General features: G+C 34.8%; 2 protein-coding genes across 2 annotated transcripts in view; both read left to right on the top strand.

Moving 5' to 3' along the window:
* Nucleotides 1-12729, top strand: part of LOC134841580 (patched domain-containing protein 3-like) — a 28766-nt gene extending 16037 nt beyond the window's left edge. Inside the window, exons 2-9 of the mRNA XM_063857611.1 lie at nucleotides 8945-9162; nucleotides 9515-9808; nucleotides 9908-10034; nucleotides 10215-10368; nucleotides 10652-10850; nucleotides 11245-11430; nucleotides 11780-11918; nucleotides 12448-12729. Coding sequence (XP_063713681.1) covers nucleotides 8945-9162; nucleotides 9515-9808; nucleotides 9908-10034; nucleotides 10215-10368; nucleotides 10652-10850; nucleotides 11245-11430; nucleotides 11780-11918; nucleotides 12448-12729 — 1599 coding nt within the window. The remainder of the gene's footprint in view (nucleotides 1-8944; nucleotides 9163-9514; nucleotides 9809-9907; nucleotides 10035-10214; nucleotides 10369-10651; nucleotides 10851-11244; nucleotides 11431-11779; nucleotides 11919-12447) is intronic.
* A 169-nt stretch (nucleotides 12730-12898) lies between these two features.
* LOC134841581 (patched domain-containing protein 3-like) lies at nucleotides 12899-16867 on the top strand. The gene is made up of 4 exons (XM_063857612.1): nucleotides 12899-13159; nucleotides 13559-13799; nucleotides 15048-15267; nucleotides 16575-16867. The coding sequence occupies exons 1-4, from the start codon at nucleotides 12963-12965 to the stop codon at nucleotides 16865-16867; spliced, it is 951 nt and encodes a 316-aa protein (XP_063713682.1). The 5' UTR covers nucleotides 12899-12962.
* Nucleotides 16868-19559: the final 2692 nt, after the last annotated feature.

Raw genomic sequence — 19559 nt, forward strand, 5'->3', positions numbered from 1 at the left:
ACGTATCAGTTACTGTGTCATCAATACCTGGAGGGTCTGATGTTGTTTCTGGATTAGATTGTACTTGATTAATATGTTTTTGATGTTTAGGTGTACTACTTCTGTGGCGATTATTAGAATTATTATAGTTATTATTATTCCGGTGTGGTGATTGGGAATAATTTCTATAACGATTATTATAACTTGAGTGTCGATTCTGTGAATTATTTCGCGATCTGTTTTGGTAATTATTGTTTGGTCTGTTAAAGTTCGATCTATTATATGAGTTATTCCTTGATTGATTGTTCGGGTAATTCTGGTTTCGGTTGTTTGAATAACTTCTATTTCGATTATAGGAGTAGTTTCTATTCCTATTGTATGATGAATTTCGTGATTGGTTGCTTGGATAGTAGTTATTTCTTGATTGGGAATTAGATCTAGAAACAAATCGTTCTGTATTTGAATGTGATCTGGAGTAGTTATTTCGACTATTTCGTCTATTGTAGTGATTTTGTGATGAATTATGCGTGTTTCTTCGTTCTGGTGATCTTCCTCTATAACTTGAGTTATATGGTGATTGATTTCTTGTATAATTTGTATTGTTCGGGAGTGGTTTTCCTGAACTGTTGTTGCTGTAGACTGTTTTGTTCGGTAGGTTTTGATCTTTTTTCATGTATTGATGGAATGATTTATTTGGTTCTTTATATTTTTGAGGTTTATTTTGATTGTCTTGCTGTTTTTGTCTACATTCGGAAATACTATGTCCGTATCGTCGGCAATAATTACACCATTTTTTGAAAGATGGTTTGCCTTTAAAGTTTGGGTTCTTTTCGTAAATATTGAGTATTTCAGTGATTTTTTCAACGAGGTCTGTCTCTGATTCCTGTATATTATTAATATTAGTGGGAGTCGTTTCAATTCTGTTAACGTATTGTAATTTCAGATTTTCCGTTTCTTCTAGTTTCATCGTGATTTCTGCTTGTTCTAATTTGTCTACTAGTTTTCGAAAATCTAAATCGGGTTCTCGAATTGAAGAAGGATGGGATGCTCTCTTTTTTATTGCTATTTTCCTTAATTGTGGTGTTAAGGTCATCATTAAGATTTCTGTCATCTTTGTGTTTTTATAGTCGTGTGTATTTAGTGAATATGCTTTTCGAACTAGTGTTTCGATTCGTACTGCTAATTGCTTGATGGTTTCGTTTGGTAATCTGCGAATTTCATTACATAAAACTCTTTGTTGTTGTTTGTTTCTTTCGGAGTCAAACATTTTTGAAAATTCCTGTGTAAACCTTTTCCAGTTTGATTTTATTTCTAGAGGTAGTACTGAAAACCATTTTTGGGCTGCGCCATCTAAGGTTGTTTGTATTAACGCTGTGCGTCGATGTATCCAGTTTTGATGTAGTGGCGTATTAATTGGTTCAGGTCCAATATTTAAAATCAGGTTTGCTGTTACTGCATTTAAATAATCTTCTACAGAGTATTCAGGGTCTGTTCCTGTGAAAACCATTAAAGGTTTGTTTGATGTTATTGATGATCCACCCATGAGGTATGGATTCATTGTCATTTGTAATGATTCTGCTGCATTTGGCATTTGAGAAAAATTTGAAAGTTGGTTTCTTGTTATTTCATGTTGTTGGAGATAATATGGGAGTGGTATTTCATTTTGCATTTGTGATGGTTGATACGAGTGTGCAGTCATTGGATTTTGTTGTTGAATTGGTTGAAAAGATTGTGTATTAATTAGATTTTGTTGTTGAATTGGTTGTTGATGTTGTGCATCTATTGATTGTGGAGAAAAATTTCTATGATTTGTACGTGTTCTCTGTATTCCTTGTCTACGATATTCTTGAGTATTTGGTGCAAATATATCTGGTTGTAAGAAATCATCATCTGAGGATAAATAATCCATTTGATAAGATGTCTGTTTTTTATTTTTATTTTGTTGAAAAAATGGGTAATTTTCACTGTGATCCTGTGGAGGATTTGTTTTGAAATTTATTGAATTAGGTTGGGTCATTGGGTTATCCCAATTTCGAGATCTTGTATATTGGTTAAAATTTCTTTGTGGTTGATTATATGTTTTTGATGGATGTGTATAATTATAATTATGGTCTGTAAAGTTGTTTCTAGTGAATGTTTTGCGTGTTTTTGATGGTATTGTCATGGGTCTGTATGTTTGGTAATCCATATGTGAATATTTAGGGGCAACCGAAGGTTTAACGGTTGATTGTAAGGTTACCTGTGTTTGTGAAGGATTTGTATTTCTTGGTGTTGTTAAATTTGGGCGTATTGGTGAAATACTTTGTTGTGTAGTTGTTGTGTGTACAATTTCTTCATTTATGAAGTGTGATGGTGTCTGGATATCTTGTTGAGTAAGATTCCTAGTTCCATTGAGGTTTTCATTGTGTATGACTGTAGAGTTTAAACTATTATTTTGTGTATCGGGCAAAAATGTATGATAGTTTAATGGTGTTGCATCAATGGTGAATGGTATTATTTTTACATAATCTCTTATGTAAGATATCGTACTTATTGCTTGACTTGAGATTGATTGTGGGAAGCTTATAAATGCGGGATGAGACCATTCGGGGTCCCAAACATAATCTGATTGTTCTGTGATAGCGGTATCATCGTTCGAGTTTTGGGGTCTAAAATTTTTTCTTGCTTGTGCAATTAAATCAATATTGTGTGTGAAATAATCTATTATGAACCATGCCAAAATTTTTTGTAGATCGTGTTTTGTATGTTGGGAAACGTCGTCTTTCGTGAAATTTTCTTTAATGATGTTTAAATAACTAGAGAGTAGTGTGATTTCATGTCGTACTCTTAAATGTTTAGATGTTTCTGTCGGTGAGACATTTGTTATTGGGATTTCGTTTTCTAATATCGAAATATAACTATATATTATTGCGAAAACTTCATTGGTGAATATGGAGTTTGCTCTTTGTGAGTTATGATATTGGATGCTTTTTATATATTCTGAAAAAACTTTTGAAAATTCTAAATCAAGATCGTCTGTTTGAATTGTATATTTTCTATTATTATGGTTTGGTGAGGTGAATTCTATGGAGTAGATTCCATACTGTTGTGTTATGTTGCATATATCTTTTAAGTAGTGGTCTATGATTTGTCTTTTGATTTTTACATCTGGGAACTCTGTTTTACATGGACTGATTCCGGGTTCAAATAAATTTAATAGTAAATTTTTGCAAAATATATGCTGTCCTCTATCAGTGGTTGCATCTATTATAAAAGGAAAGATTTCATCATCATCTGGGGTTTCGTCACCTGGGGTGTGCGTTGAGCTCATTTTTTCGTTCGATGACTGTTAATATGTAATTATTAATGTGTCGAATTGGTTGATTCCAATTGTATAAATGTACTGGTTTGTGTTTATACTGCTTTTTTATTCTTCTTTTTCCTCTTTTTGATGAATTTGAAGTTGTTTCTGAGTCAGAAAAATATAATTGATCGTGAAGTGGGCAATTTTTATCTATTGATTCTTTTAGTTTGTAAAGTTCGTCTAAACTGTTGGTTTCTGATTCTGAAAATGCGTTTCGATTTTTTGAAAATCTTTTTCGTGTTATTTGTCTTTGTTTCGTTATTATTTTTCTTTTTAGTGTTTGTCGTTTTGTTCGAATGTATCCAACTGTTTGTGTATGAGGTGTGATTACAAGGTCGTATTTTTTGTTATCTATTTCACAATTGTGTAAAACGATTGTTTGTTTATTTCCTAGGTTTTTAAATGACATAAGGTTTAGGATGACGGATGCAAAAGGTTGTTAAATGATTTCTATTTTCCTAAACTGTTAGTTCTTACGATTTTTTGGTTAGCTTAACCTGGGTCTATTTGTTCAGGGTTGGAGAGAAAAGTATATCGATTCCGAAGAATGATTTTTTACTTTCTCGTGGCTAGTATAAGTTAAGGTGTTAACTTACTTAATCTTACTTAGGGGTAGTGATTGTGTTCAAGGGTTGGAGAATAGTAAATCGATCCACAAGGTTCAGGTATAATTAGAACGCGAGTAGTTCGTTAGATACTATTTTAAACTTACTAAGTCTAAGATTTATCCTGGGTCTGTTAAGAGGGGGGGTCAAGTGAAGGATGAATAACCGAAGTTCTTCACTGTTTATCCTAATTTGAATGATTAGTTTTGTTTAAAAATTTCTATTAGTCTTAGGTCTTTAGAAAGGGTTGGGTAGTGAATCGACGTTTGAGGTCGTTAGACACTAATTAAGTGGGTGGGGGAGAACAAAGTTGTTCTGTTTGATCCAAGGATAAGCCTTGATGATCAAATTTGAAATTTAATTAAGTAGAAAATGATTTAAGATCCAAGGATAAGCCTTGATGATCTGGTTTTAAAATTAAGTGAATTTAAGTTTTAATAAAATTTTAAATGTGTGTAAAGGAAAGATTTAGTGTTTTGATGATATTAGTGGGTTTATGATTGCTGTTATGTTTTAGGTGATGGAGCTGGAACAACAGGATGATTTATGATTACTAACCATTTATTGTCATGCTACTAATTTTTATTTTTTATTTTTCAATAATTATTTTTCAAACATGTTTTGTATATTACTGCAGAGTTTTAGGAAAACGATCTTAGATCTTTTTATCAATCGTTATTGTATATTAATAATTTTGTTTAGCGCCTGAAATGATTTTGAAGATTAACTTCAAGGTTTTATGTTTGCAAATGAAAATCTAAATTCATTGCCAGTAGTATTCTAAATATAAAAGTTTGTTCTGGTTTTTGCCTAACTATCATATAGCTATATGGCAAGTTTCTACTTTGTCGTATGTCGTCTCTGGTTCGAGGTCTTCTTCCAATTCCGGGTAGTTCTGTTATGGTTCGGAATATTGGCTCTGATCTATTGAGTCGTAGAGACATTTCGATTAAATTATTGTCGTATAACATTTTGTAAATGTTTTTGTCTAATTTCTAATCTATTTTGGTTAATTCTAAGCTATTAAGGTCTTGTTCGAGACTTATGGTCGCACCAGATGAGTTAGGACTGGAGTGTATAACTCATAGAGTAATTTCGGATAGGGTACACCGTCTGCTCGTCACGCTATCTTATTTTCGGCCGGATAGATTCGTGCAACTTCTTAGTCTAATACCGATCCTAATCTTACTCTTATACTATCTAGTCTCAGGTTGTTTAACTAGTCTCTGCTAGGCTCAATAGATCTAGGGTATACTGGTTTATTGCGGCTGCTGAAGTGCTCGGGAGAGTCCAACTAATTTCTAAGTTAAATTCAAATCTCTCTGGTGCTGAAATTACAAGTAACTTCAGCACTTACAAATAAGTGGGTTGTTAGTTAGATGGATCATGATTGGTTAATATTAAATACTTTACATTGGTAAAATATCTAATTTATCCAATCATAAAATGTAGTTTAGATCAGGTTCCAGGTTCCATGTTTAATGTTTTTCGTCAATTTTTTGTACTTGTTTTCCGTGATTTGCGTAAATTTTTTATTAGTATTTCGCACTGTTGATTTTTTTGATATTTAAAAATTCTAAAATTGTTGTTAATCACATTTTTTGGGAATCTTTGGTTTTTTTCACAGTTTCTTAGGAATGAGTTCATGAAATGCCTACATTATAGTTTTTGGAGTTTATTGAAACTTATTTCTATCTTTTACCTTGATTAAAAACCTTTTTATTATAAGTTTAATGCCGAGTTTAATGCCGAGTTCGAGAAATTGTGGCTTTCCATCTTTTTATACTTCTTATTGTAAACGAAACAACACTTGAGTACTATTCAATTGTATTGCTATACCTGTTTCTTCCACTTTAACTTGGCCAAAAAAATTCCATTCTTATCGTAAGATTTCGGACATGATTGTCAATTGATTCAGTGATTCTCATAAAATTTATGCACCAAAACAAAAATATATTCTCTACGAGCAAGTTTTTGCCTGGGAACTGTTTACATTCTTGGGTACCTAGACAGTGAATGGCAGTTTGCTTAAGTGTTCTCATTACAACATTTCACAGTTAGAGCTATTGCTATTGGTTTTTGTTTCTAATACTTAAGGAAATTTTCAAAATCGATGAAGTATCGATGTAACGATCTCATTTTGTTTGAATGATGGTCATTTATTTAAATGAAAAGTGTATTTGACTGGTTATCTTAAAATTTTGATTATGAAGACTGGGCAGATCGCAAAATGCTATTTCTGATCATTGGTCCCAATTCTGGAAAGGATTCATTTTTTCTGCCTCTTGGAAAATCAGACTGAGCTCAATATCGCAATCCAGCCCAAGTTTCGGTGAAAAGTTTTTTCCCCTCAATACTTTTTTTCATGCACGCAACACAAATTACATGAAAATGACAAAATTTTCATTTAACAGATTTCGATATTTTTTGAAAAGGTGATCTCTGAATTGCAATCGAAAACAGAATTAGCAAGGGAACAATTCATTGCTTTGTGAGAAAAAAATGAAGAATAGTTTTTATTCTGATTTTTTGAGATATGATCACATCATATCTCAAATAGCATCAGTCAACTGTACTCAGTTTCGAGATATTATGCTCATAAAAATCATAAAGCCTTAACACTTTTTCAACTGCAGTTAAGTTTTTTCCATTTCTTTTCCTTTTTCCATAGCGGCATAGTTTTTTCTTTGCTACATTTTTTAAGTAATGTGTTGGTCACTTGCTCTAGCTCATCAACATTGTTAGATTTGTGATAGATTGGTTTCTCACCATCGCGTTTACACATCACAGAAACGGCACAGTTTTGAGTATTTGTTACATATCATTTGTTTTCGGCAATTTTTTTTATTTATGCTTCCATTAGCAGCAACTTTTCTTCATGTCAATAATTTTATTATTCGACAAGTTTTGATAAGTGCACAACGTTTATTTGCATAAATCAAAGTTTCTCGTAGAACTACACAAGTTTCAAAATGACCGATTTGTTGAAACCATCAAATTTTTTGCTGGGAGTATGTGAAAAGCTTCTGAGCTTGGCGGTAGATAGTAGATAACCGCATACCAATTGATAAAAGTAGTTCAGAGTCCATTTTGAATGGGGGATTATCTATAAAACTCGTAATCTTGGCGATGTACAGTTCCTGTTCCCTCACCCGAGACTCAAGATCCAAAAAAAGTCGTTAATATCCGCAATATTTATAAGAGTTTTTTTCGCATATTGTGTCTAACTCAGCAAAAGTTTTTATGGCCGCTGATTTGGTTGGTTCCTCCTTTCATGTTATCGATGGATTGTTGATTTGAAGTTAACTCCATGATCACATATAAAGTTCAGAATGTTGAGTCAAAAACTTAATCAGATATTGATATTTATAACCAACATTATACAGAAAATTTTCCTTTTCAAAAATGTTCACAAGCTTTCAACTAATTGCTTACGCAGAAATAAGCAAGTTTCCATCATTCTAATTTGATTAAGTAAAACAGAGTTTATTGGGCTTGATTGTCAGTTGATGGGCATGATCATATGTACGGATCCAGATATGATTAATATGATCATATATGACTAATAAAGTTAAACAGCGATTGATAACTAGAACCAACATTTTTAAAAAATTAGTTTTCAGTAACGTTGACAAGCATTATAACCAAATGCATACGCAAAGATAAGCTAGTTTTTCAATTAGTTGTTCATTTCACACCTCAGATTGAGTAAGTAAAACCGATTTGACCGTAATTGAGCTATATCAAAGTAATTCCACGAAACATTCGATTGAAACTCTTTTTAAATAACCCCAATTCTTTAAATTTCACGAAGAGTTATAGGCCTCGATTTGCCTTTGAACTGGAGTAATTGGCATTTTTGGCGCAATTTGGGTCTAGTTTTTCAACAACTTTCTGTTAAGCTCATGCGTGCTCTGAGGTTTAATAGTGTTGGATGCCAATCGTGAAGCGCAAAATAACTGGAAAATCTAAGCTTACTCAGCTATATTTTTTTATTATTTTGGAGTAAATTGAAGAAAAAAAACTTTTTTCTGTTTTTTCTCGATTATTTTGTCAATTTTTAAGCAAAAAAAAACTTTTGAATTGAACTTTACTTGTAGTCGTAACATTCAAGGCTTAGCCCCAAAATACAAGCATTTTTATTTTATTTTATACTCATACTGTTAATATGAAACAAGAAACTAGCGTTTTTTTTTTTATTTTATACTCATACTGTTAATATGAAACAAGAAACTAAAACGTGAACACGAAGTATTAGCACATTGAAAGTAAAACGCTGAAACTCAAACTTGAACAGAGCATGAAAAAGGCGACTGTATTCAAGAACAAATATATTTTAAAAAAGTCACTATAAAGACCCTAATTTGACCAACGTTTCTGCACCACAGGCACATTTTGGAAAAAACGGGCCAAAAAATGCGGTTTTAGGCACTTTTTGGTAGAAGTTAACCAGAAATTGCGTTTTTTTGGCGCCCCTCCCCGAAAAGTTTCAGGGTCGGTTCCGCGAAAATTGATACCTTAAAATAGTACCAAAACGTGACCTTTTGCGTGGGCAGGGGATCGAATCCCTGATGAGAAGAAAGGGTGTCGCCCCCATCCTCTCGCACCAACCCATAAATCCGCTACGCAATAGACACTAAAATGTGTTAAAAATACACCGTTAATTATTGTATTTTCTCCAGAATTTATCTCTTTAGATTTTTGTTTCTTTTTAGATTTTTTTGAACTTTCCCAAAGACGATGTTTTGCTTAGTTCAAATTTTTAAACGGTGTTTTCAATGGGCATGCTTGTTAATTAACAAGCGAACTTCAAGATTTTTTTCGACCAACTTTTCTGTTCAAGTTTTTTTGTCTTTTCGGAAAAACGCTGTAATACCAAAAAATAATTGGGCGAGCAGTTCGAAGGCAAATGTCATTTTGATCAATTTTTTTTTTTTGGGGGGGGGGGTTGCATAAAGTATGAAATTGAATCGCAAGATGGACGAAGGGAGAAACTGCATGTCGTTGTTTGTTTTAGAGCGGAGAACTGCTTGTTTTTCTCTCACCAAAAGACGCAGGAACCTCCTCTGAATCATCCAAGTCCCCCCACTCTACCTCAGAATTTGAAAATGACCCCCCTGTGATCCAACTGGACGATGTGTTCTGGAAAGACATGCGCACTTTGTGTGAAGAAGTGAGGGAGGGGGTGAGGGAGCAACTGTCTTTTGCGCCACTCAGAATATCTCTATGGGACAGGTAAAAAATATTCCATGTTTTAACAAAAGTAGCCCCGGTTGCTTTGCAAGTAGCACAGAATCAACATTTACTATCAATCAATGTTGTTGATTTCTCCTTTACTACTTGGACAAATTGTTGAATTCCGACTTTTGGGTCTAAAGTGAGAGACGTTTCAGGCACGAAATCCACAAAATATTCGAAATTATTTAATGTTTTTCAGGTTGATTCGCCCTTTCTCCCCGTACACACTCTTGATTGAAATTACGGCAGTGAAGAAAAAGAACAAACGTCTGAATTAAAAAGTTCTTGGTCCAGTTCATAGTTGATGTTGCACTCATATAACAATCATAGAGTAATCTTGTGGCCATAGATACACTTGTGGAAAAAAGAGTGGATCATGTTGGGAACCCTGGGTTTGTTACGGTGGACGAAACAAATCAGTGGTTTCCGATTATGAAGCAGAGGTTAGACAGTTTTCAAGCAACACACGATTAACCAATCCACTCCTGGAAACTGTATGGCTGGATGTAGCTGGAAATGAAAAGAAAGACTTTGAAGGGGTAGCAACCAATCAGAAGGGTTCGGATGTTTCAAATGTGACGAGAATCGGAGTGGCAGTTAAGAGTGCTCGGAATATTCTGCTTGCCTGGCATTACTACCCTGAGTAAATAGTTTTTACTTTCTTGCCACTGACAAATGAATACAGCTGTTGCTATTCGGCTCGTAAAAAACGAAAAAACAACATCACTTTTCATGATTTTAGTGAAGTGGGATACTATTGGGACTTGAAGACCTACGAGAACATTCTTCGAAGTCCCAAAGTCTTTGGTGGATTTGGTTTGGAGTGCTGCGAGGTGCATATCTTCAGCAGAGTCGCATTTTTCAAACAGGTTTGGTAGCATCAAATATTTCATTTATGAATAACATCTATGCAGTAATTAATATTTCATTTTAAACTGAAGAAAAAACTGATCTCTAATTAACTCAAATAAATTTTATACTAAAAAGAAATCAGAATTGCGACGTGAAATCATGAGTAATTTAATGTTTGGGGTCTTTCTTTTACACAGGTGGATGAAAGTGTCAAAGCCCAATTGCCTCTGTTCATCATGACAGTAGTGTCCATAGTTGGACTTTGTGTAGCCCTCAACTGGAAACACAGCTGGATCCACTCGAGAGCCACTCTGGCCATAGCTGTCATCCTCGCCACTTTCATGGCCATAGGTAAGTGAACCCCACTCAAATCGTTTGGCTTTCTATCCGACTTCTAATGAAATGCTAATGGAGTTCACACGAATTGTTCAGCATAGATTTTGCATCAGTCGTCCTTATTTGTGAACGAATAATTCAAACTAATTTAGAAATTCCGGATCTCTTCAATGGAAAATCAAACCTGAGAAAAAATCGTATCTCTCGTCAACAGAAAATGATTCCAAAAAATAACTGATGAGTAATTTGAATTTTCCAAAAATTATTCGGTTTATTATGGACTTTTTTAATACTCCAGGCAATGGACTGGTGACTGGAATGCACCTGGGGATCCCCTTCATCGCCCTGGTATCCCTGACTCCCTTCATCATACTGGGAGTGGGCATAGACTCCGGACTCATCCTCATCCGCGCTTGGTCCACCGAGGACTCGGTTGCCGATGTTGATAGATCAACTGGACGGTCGATTCTTCTGGACCCTGTGGAGAGAACCTCTAGGTAGCACTCTTAAGCAGCGTCAAGTTGTGTACTTTGCTTTGTCGATATTGAAAAACGTGGTAAGGAACGTTTTGTTGGGTTTTATTGCAGAAAAAGTTTACAGTTGATAGAGTTCACCAGACGAACTGGTTTTAGAAGAAGTCGAAACAGCGGAACTGTTTTGAGACAAGTCGACCAAAAGTTCAGACTGTTTATTCTATCCATAGTTTCAACTAAGAAATCTAAATAGGGCGAATTCTCATCAGCATTGACAGAAATTCGAATTCCATTATATACGAGGTTTCTGAAAGCGTAGTGAGCAGAATCTGGCAGAAAACAGCAAAAAATTATAGGTTTTTTACGATGATTTATGTATTTCTTACAGCAAAGAAATCTGTGATTTTCTTGATTTTAGGACCATCGGGAAGACCTTCACTTCAATTTTCATGTCGGATTTGACAAGCATTCTTGCTTTTCTGATCGGATCCTGCTCCCAGTTCCCGGCTGTCAATTACGCATGTCAGTATCTCACATTGTGTCTACTGTATCTGTTCATTCTGGAGTGCACCTTCTTGACAGCATGTCTCGTGTTGCATAACAAGTAGGTAGAACTCTGTTCCATTGTACAAAAAAAATCATTTCCTTTTTACAAATGTTTCTTTTTGAAAATTTATTGGCTATTTATGAAAAGTATTACAAGAGAGGCTTCACGTCGGCTTAGGGAAATATGATCTGATTTAACAAAGCCTAGTTGTTGATTTAGTTTTAAAAAGCTTAAAAAACTTATTTAAAATGTTAAGAAATAGCACAATCCAAATAATATTTAAAATCAAATCTATTTTGCATCGTCTAATATCAACACATCAAATATTTCTGCTGGCAGATTTAAGAAGTGTATTAATAAGTGTTTATAGGCTCGATTTTTGATTTTTTTAAAACTCTACCTTCAGAAGAGTGGACGATGGTAGACATTGTGTGTGTTGCTGGGAGACAGTGACGGAAGGGGAGGAGCAAGTGATGCTTCCCTGCTATCCCCGCTTTGATCTCGCCAACACCAAAGACAACACTCTCGAGAGAGACCTGTCCAAGGTACTCTTGACCTAATCGGTCATTTAATTTAAAAAAAAGTTAAAAAAAAAGAAATATGGGATCAAGTTAAGATCCAACCCCTCGAACTAGTTAAGATACTCCCTCCCAGTATCTAAGTTTGAATAAAGCTGTTTTTCAATGTGGCTGATTGGCTCAATCAAATTTTGCAAATAATAATCAAGTTAACGTACTCCTCTTTAAACGTTTTTAGAAGGAATGATGTTAACTTGGTACAACGAGGCTTGGTACAAAGAGTTAAAAACCAAGAAACGTGTAGCATTTGAGCCGACTAGCAACGCAGCTTTTTCTTAAGTCAGAATTAGAAGAAAAACCTCAGGAACTCAAATCAGTTCCCAGGATTTCAAATCAACCATTTTGCCAGATGTAATAAGTCCTCCAGTATTGATTTACAGCATTTTCATTTAACCGATTGACTCTTAACTAAGATCTCATCGTAGCTTATTTGACCAATAAGTTTTCTAAACAAAATTCTGGTATATTTACTTTGCATTTTGATGATATATTTTAGATGTTTGGCAAACTTGTCTCCAGTCTCTGGCTCAGATGCTCCATCCTTCTGTTTACAGCTGCTCTTGTAACGTTTTCTTCTTATCATTTGTACCACATGACAACAGGAGCACCTCCAGACGCGTTCCTTCTAGAGCATTCCCAACTCAAATCGTTCCTCTCACTCGATGTATCAGTTAGCCGATTTCCTACCTCGCTCGCAGTTGTAATTGAGAGTCCGATTGCTTACTGGGATAAACGTGACGTGGAAAAGGGAATTAATTTAACTTTAGGTTCCCCTTAAAGAATAAGATTGAGGAAACGTTTTGTTTTTATATCCAGAAAATTTTTCCAGGTCTGCTCCTAAATTCCCGTCTCTGTGATAGATGGACTCGCCAAAGGAATACCTAACGTAAATAATTTGTTTAAAGTTTCAATTCTTTGTCGTTGCACAATTTTTTTGTTGGGGAACTTAAAAAAAATTGGATCCCTAAACAGATTGAAAAATTGAGAACAGATTTGCTCAATTTGGATTTCATGGATGAATCAGTATACAATGTGCAATATAGTTGGACACATCAGTTTTACGAGGAGCACAATGAAAGTAGTTCAAAAGAGAAGTTTTTCACTGTCTTGCTGCCGAAGTTCCTCAAAAAATATCCCAACTTCGAGAGGGATATCGTCATTGAGAGGAGGAACAATGACTCGAAGGCAATTGGAATCATAACATCTAGGTATTGCATTTTTCAAGGTTAACCCACGAAATCTATATTATGTGTTTGTTCAAAAAGCTGACTTTGTCCTCATCAAATTGGCTTGCCACTGCTAATAATTTACAGATCAGCTAAAAAGAAGAAAAAAAACCTGGTAAAAGAATTAGTTCTAAAATTTTTTTATTTTACTCGATGTCAGTACTCGGCAAAAACAGTGGTAAGTTTTGATAAGTCAGCAGCTATTATCAATTAATCAGTGTTTTCAGTTTCAGCTCTTTAGATTGTTTAGGTGAGTCAATAAAAAAACCATTAAATAAGGAAGTTTTGTTTACTTGAAGTCATTAAGAAAAAGAAACTAAAACTGAATCGCAATAGATTGCCGTTTGCCAAAACCCACCAGCCCTAAAAAGGTCTTCATAGGTTCTTCGTGCCGTCTAAGTTCCTGGATGGAATCAGACATCCAGAGGAAGCCAAAAGAAGACTCGGCCTTCTGGAGCAAGTGCAACAGATCCACTTGAACACGAGCGGGTTGACAGTGAAGGTTGTGGGATCTGTCTTGAAAGGATGGGAGTCTATGTTTGCTGTTAAAGAGTCCACGTGGAGAACTGTGGCTGGGGCTATGGCTATGTGCAGTCTACTTGTGTTCTTCATCATTCCTGAAGTAAGCGTTGCAAAACTATTATTCTTGAAACAAAAAAAAGTTTAAGCAAATATTTTATCATTCGAGATATCTAGTTAGCGGTCATATGCTGCTAACAGTTCGGTTTATTACTATGTATTATTGAAGAATGATTCTCAAGTTGATGGTACCTCTTGAAAGTAATCCCGAAACTTGTCACGGACCGTGACTTTTTATTTGCATGACCAGTCATACACAGAGGATATGGTTTTTCTCTAAGCTCTCCAGGCTTTTTCTGTTGGTGTAATGGAAGGGTTAAAAATGAGAATAATCCGGGTGCGATTCCTATAAACGAATTCCAGAAAAGAGTTACTTAAACTTAGACTAGTTTAAGACTGGGTAGAACTACGGGTTCTCTTCTAAATTGCTAGTAGACTTTTAAATTAATTAATTAAATCAGATTAAAAGACAATAAGTTGAGGGGTATCTAAGCTAGTTAAAAGATAAACTCAGTTAAGAAGTTGAATTGAAATTGGTTAACATAAAACAAACACTGACTATAAATCAGATGTCCAAAAGCGGATGCGCTTTTGGCAGGTACTATTTATTTCCAAAACTAAAGCATAAACAGCGCTAGAGGTTAAAAGTGCACATTACACAGGAAGTCTGATCTAGCCAAAAAAATGTTCTCTATCAAAATCAGTCAACAATTTTTCCCTTTCGAACACAATTGAATTTGTTCCTCGGCGAAACACAGTCGAACTGTGTTTATTGGTCATTTTTTTCTGTTCACGTCTTTTCGGTCGAATAAATTCCTCAGTCGATTGTTGTATTTGCTTCAAATTTTCAGCCAAAGCGTTTTTCTCCAGTCGTTTTTCCACAATCACCCTTAAATTTCCTGCAGTCGCGCCGGTCGCGGACACATTGCCTCGGTCTGCAAAGTCTTGAATTACCAAATTTTGGTCGCGGTGGTCTGAAAATATCAATTTCAATCTGTAAACACCAAAATTTGGTCGCCAACGTCTGTTCATAAAACCACAAGTTCGACCCGGGCACGCGGCAATAACCGGCTCTAAATTTTTTATCAAGCACTTCCCTCTAATGGCAGTAAGCTCGCAACGTGTTGGCGTGACTGCGACGGTGAGTATATTGCGATTTGTGTTTTGATGCGAGCTGTGTAATACATCGCGAGCTGTATTTTGTTGCGATTTGTCGCATTTACGCAAAAAATAGTTTAACTATCTGAAATTCGGAAACCCACATTTTTTAATTTTCTGTTTTGTTTTTCAGATGAGTGTTTGGGTGGCGGTTGTGAGCACCACTTCACTAGCAGTGCTCTGTACATTGGGACTCATGAGTGGGCTGGGACTACAATATAACATGCTCTCATATACACAGATACTCATCTCAATCGGACTGTGCATAGACTACATGAGTCACTCGGGCTACTCTTTCTCAGTGGAGGAGGGGACACCTCTTGAGCGGAGCCAGAAGGCACTACAGGCCATGGGTAAGATATAAAATAAAACTATGGACTGTAGGCGGATCTCTTAAACTATCTCCTCCCTCGGGTACATTATGACGAATACTCCCCCCCCCCCCCCCCTTAAAAAGAAATAAATCTACGATTAAGCATGAGAATTTTATACCTAGTAACGAATCCTTCTTTTGAAAAAGGGGGGTTGTAGTCAAAGAGATCCCTGTAAACACGATAGGCTGCTAAAAAAAAAGATGCATATTTTGATATCTTTTTGCATCAAATCCTGCTTTACAGATTAAAACGCGGGTAATCAAAATCAGCCAGAGCAGAAAATACAAGAAAATATTCAGTCTCATTTTTAAACTTGCGAGAGCAGGTATCTAGTTATCGGAAACTAATAAATTTGAATACACATGTGATTACTCAAGTATTTCATGACATCATTCACGAAATATTTTTGACCACTAATATTAGGTAATAATTATTATATGAGTTTTGGGCTTTGTGAATCTTGGATGTTTCATCTAACGTTATTTTTTTCAGATCTTGTCATTTTTCCCACCCCATATAGTTTGCAGTGAATTTTTTTCCTTCTTTAAAATACTCATTCAAAAGTCAAACATGTCCAAATTGCGAACTTTATAGCAAAGTTCCCCTTTCGCAATGAAAAGAGGGGAAGGGGGCAGGGACAAAATCCGTACTTTTTAGTTTGTTTAAGAGTCGATGAATGCAGTGAAGACTTTTAAATAGGTCACCTGAAATGAAATGAACACAAAGAAATGAACTGAAATTGAAAAGAAACCAAAATTAAAATCGCGAATAATCAGATTTGAGTGTAAACAACCTTTGAAATTTTTTCCCGAAAAAAAATGAAAAAATCATCACGACAGTCGTGATGATTTTTTTATTTATTTTTTTTTTCAGGAAAAAATACTAAAGATTGTTTACACTCAAATCTGATTTTTCGCTGTTTTGATTTTGGTTTCTTTTTAATTTCAGTTCATTTCTTTCGTTAAAAGGAAGGCAAACTCCACAATCAAACAGTAAATATGTAAAAGTCACAAAAATGATGATCGACTTCTAGTTTCAATTTTAATTTTCAGGTCTCCTAGTGGAATACAAAAAAGTATCTACTAGTCCAGTTTTCTCAAATTGGACTAATTTTATCAATGAAGTAGCAATCATAAATTGTTCTTGAATTGCAGGGCCATATTGTTTTCTTCTTTGATATTCACAAGTTGAGATTTTTTGTTAAAAAAAACATGTCCGTTTTTTTCTGTTCTTTGCGTTCATTGACTCTTTCCAACTGTCTATTGGCTATGTTCGTTTGTTTTCAGGCGTGGCCCTGACCAATGCGGCCCTCTCTTCTCTAACTGGTGTGATGTTCTTGTCTCTCAGTTCAGTCTACGCATTCCACTCCTGCTTCCTGTCCTTCTTAGCCCTCTTCCTACTCTCCACCCACTTCGGAGTTCTCTTTCTCCCCACTTTGTTGTCATTCATCGGACCCTCCTCCTCCCCCTCCTCCTCCTCCTCCACCTCCTCCTCCACCTCCTCCTCCTCCTTTTTGGTCTCTTCTTCAGAGTCAAATGTCAATCTTCCAGGCAATTCAGGGATACTTTCCTTTGAATAGTTTAGTTGTTCCGCCTGGTAAAAATACTATTCAAAAACTTAATAGTATCAAAAATATGCCAAAAGTGTGAAGCAACAAGAAACTGACCCCAGGTTGAAAATTTTTTCAATGAAAACTGCTCATTGTGGATGATGACTAAATTTTGTAATTTTCAAATTTTGCTTTAAAAAATTGATAAAGGAATACTTGAACAAATTCGGATTCGACAGATTTGTTCAACAGCTCAGTTTTTATAATATTGAATGATTCTAATTAGACTTGAACGGATGCGATTGGCAACTGTTTTTTTGACTTAACAATTAAAATAAAATTGGAAAGTATCCTCAAAATATTGACAGTAACCAATGAAGACGAGGAAAATGAAGAAGAAGCGGTGATTCTATCATCTTCTGACGACAATCAGGAACCGGTTACTAAACATGCATTAGGCAACTTCATCAAGCTGACTCGCGGAACTTCTGACAACAGAGGTACATCAAAAAACAGACGAATGAACGAATTTGCTTTGAGTCGGATGCTTAGATTTGGAAGAGAAAACATTGAAAATGACTTTGAACCGCTTTTGGCACCTGGTGAAAATAAAGACAACGAATATTTTTAAAAGTTTCATTATCACTTTTTATTCTATAAAAAGTTATTTTTTTTCTATCGAATTGAAAAAATTCACTTTCCAATGAAAATAACGGATCCTTTTCATTGGGCACATTAAATCAGCTCAAAATTTAACCAAAAAAAGCTAAGGTAGACAAAAGTTTTTAAAAGTGTTTTTTTTTCTAAACTGTTAATGTTGCCATCTTCCAGCCATTTTCCCACAAATAGTTATTCTCAGCTTAAAACCCACAAAATTTTAATCAACTCAAAACATAAACCAATCACTGATATTCCAAAGTCAGTAACAAATACAGTAACAAAGACAGTAACAAATACAGATGTGGATACACCTGGTCAGCTATTCGATGTAAATTTAGGACATTATCAACTGAACTATCATCTGAATAACCTAAATATTGAAGTTGTTATGTCTAGTTAACGAGAAAACGCTTTGGATAGTTCTAAAAATATTAAATTCAAATATGGTCGAAAATTTAAAATTGGCTATCTCAGTTCAATTCTTGGAACTTCCCATGTGTTTGAGTACCTGAAATCCGAAAAAATAAACAGAGCTAAAGTTATTTTTAAAAGGTTCATACATCAATCTGCATGAAAGAAACGTTGTAAAAACAGGTTCATTTGTCAACGGTGGCTCGTTGTTTTGCAGTTAAGATCATCAAAAGTCATTTTCAATTGGCTTTTATGAATTGAATTTTGCAAAAAAAAAGTGGGGGAACTGGTAATTTTTTACGCAAAGATTAAATCACAGAAAAACAGACGAAAAACACAACCAACCACTACCAGTAAGAAAGCTTTGAATACTTTCCATGCGTCCACTAAGCCACCAACTACAAGTAGAAAAAAAACACGCCAATGAAAATTGTCATAAAAATCAACAATTTTTCTAAAAATACGAAAGTTTCGAGCTCAGAAAAACAGAAGAAAAACACAATAACAAGCATTAAGCAAGCTTTTAGTTTTTTTTGAGCGACCACTAAGCCACAATAGGTGGTTAGATGCCAATTGATTCGAAAACAAAAACACCAAATGAATTTGTTGTCATTAAAAAATCAACAATTTTTCGGAAATACCAAAAATTCAATATCAGTGAAACAGACGACCACTAGCAGTAAACAAGCTTTTAGTATTTTCGAGCGTTTACTAAGCCACAACAAGTGGTTAGACGTCAATTGATCAAAATACTAAAGGAAATGGTTGTCACAAAGATCAACAATTTTTTGGAAAACCAAAAATTCAATATCAGAAAAACAGACAACCACTAGCATTAAACAAGTTTTTAGTATTTTCGAGCGTTTAATAAGCCACAATAAAACGTGAGGCACTGTTTGATCAGAAAACAAAAAAATACCAAAAAATTGTTGTTATAAAAAACTATCTGGAGCGATTAAAACCTTCCAACTGTTAGTTTTTATACCACCAGCCAACCGGATTTATTTAAAAAAATGAATAAATTTTTAAAAATCTTTATATTGATTATATAAAAATCTTTATAAGTTCACCAAACCGACAAAACAAGAGCTGAAAACGTTTTGGCTGAAATTAGTTCTTTTTTCCTTGAAAAATAAACAATTTCAATAACAATAAAAATATCATACCACGCAAAAAAGTTTGAAAAAACGTGGCTACAAAGCCGGTAACTATCAGCAGACAACCCATAGGCCGATCAATTTTTGGTTCTAAATAGTTTAAGTTTGAAAAAATGGGCGCTGACCGGATTCAAGCGTAGTCACTCAGCCGTTTACTAGTTTTTGTAGTCAGTGATTGTAATATTTTTTTCACATCATTTTAAGTTCCGTTTCATTGTATTCCTTCTTGCTGTTGTATTGCAAAACTGTGAAGCTCTGCTTCACCTCTGAGTAAAAAATCATCAACCTACGAAATGATTCAGCAGCAGAAAAAAAAACGTTTTTTCGTTTTGTAATCATCTTTTGCCGCAGCTCATTCTGAAACTGAAAATGGGGCAAACTAAATTAATCATTCAAGGGTTTACACAACTGTAGAACGATTGGCAGCAATTATTGAGCTCTAGAAATTTCGACCATGCTCGGGATATGTTTCGAATTTGTGCTCATTCCAAACC

The sequence above is a fragment of the Symsagittifera roscoffensis genome, chromosome 3, assembly GCF_963678635.1.
Source record: "Symsagittifera roscoffensis chromosome 3, txSymRosc1.1, whole genome shotgun sequence".
Classification (NCBI taxonomy): Eukaryota; Metazoa; Xenacoelomorpha; order Acoela; family Convolutidae; genus Symsagittifera; species Symsagittifera roscoffensis.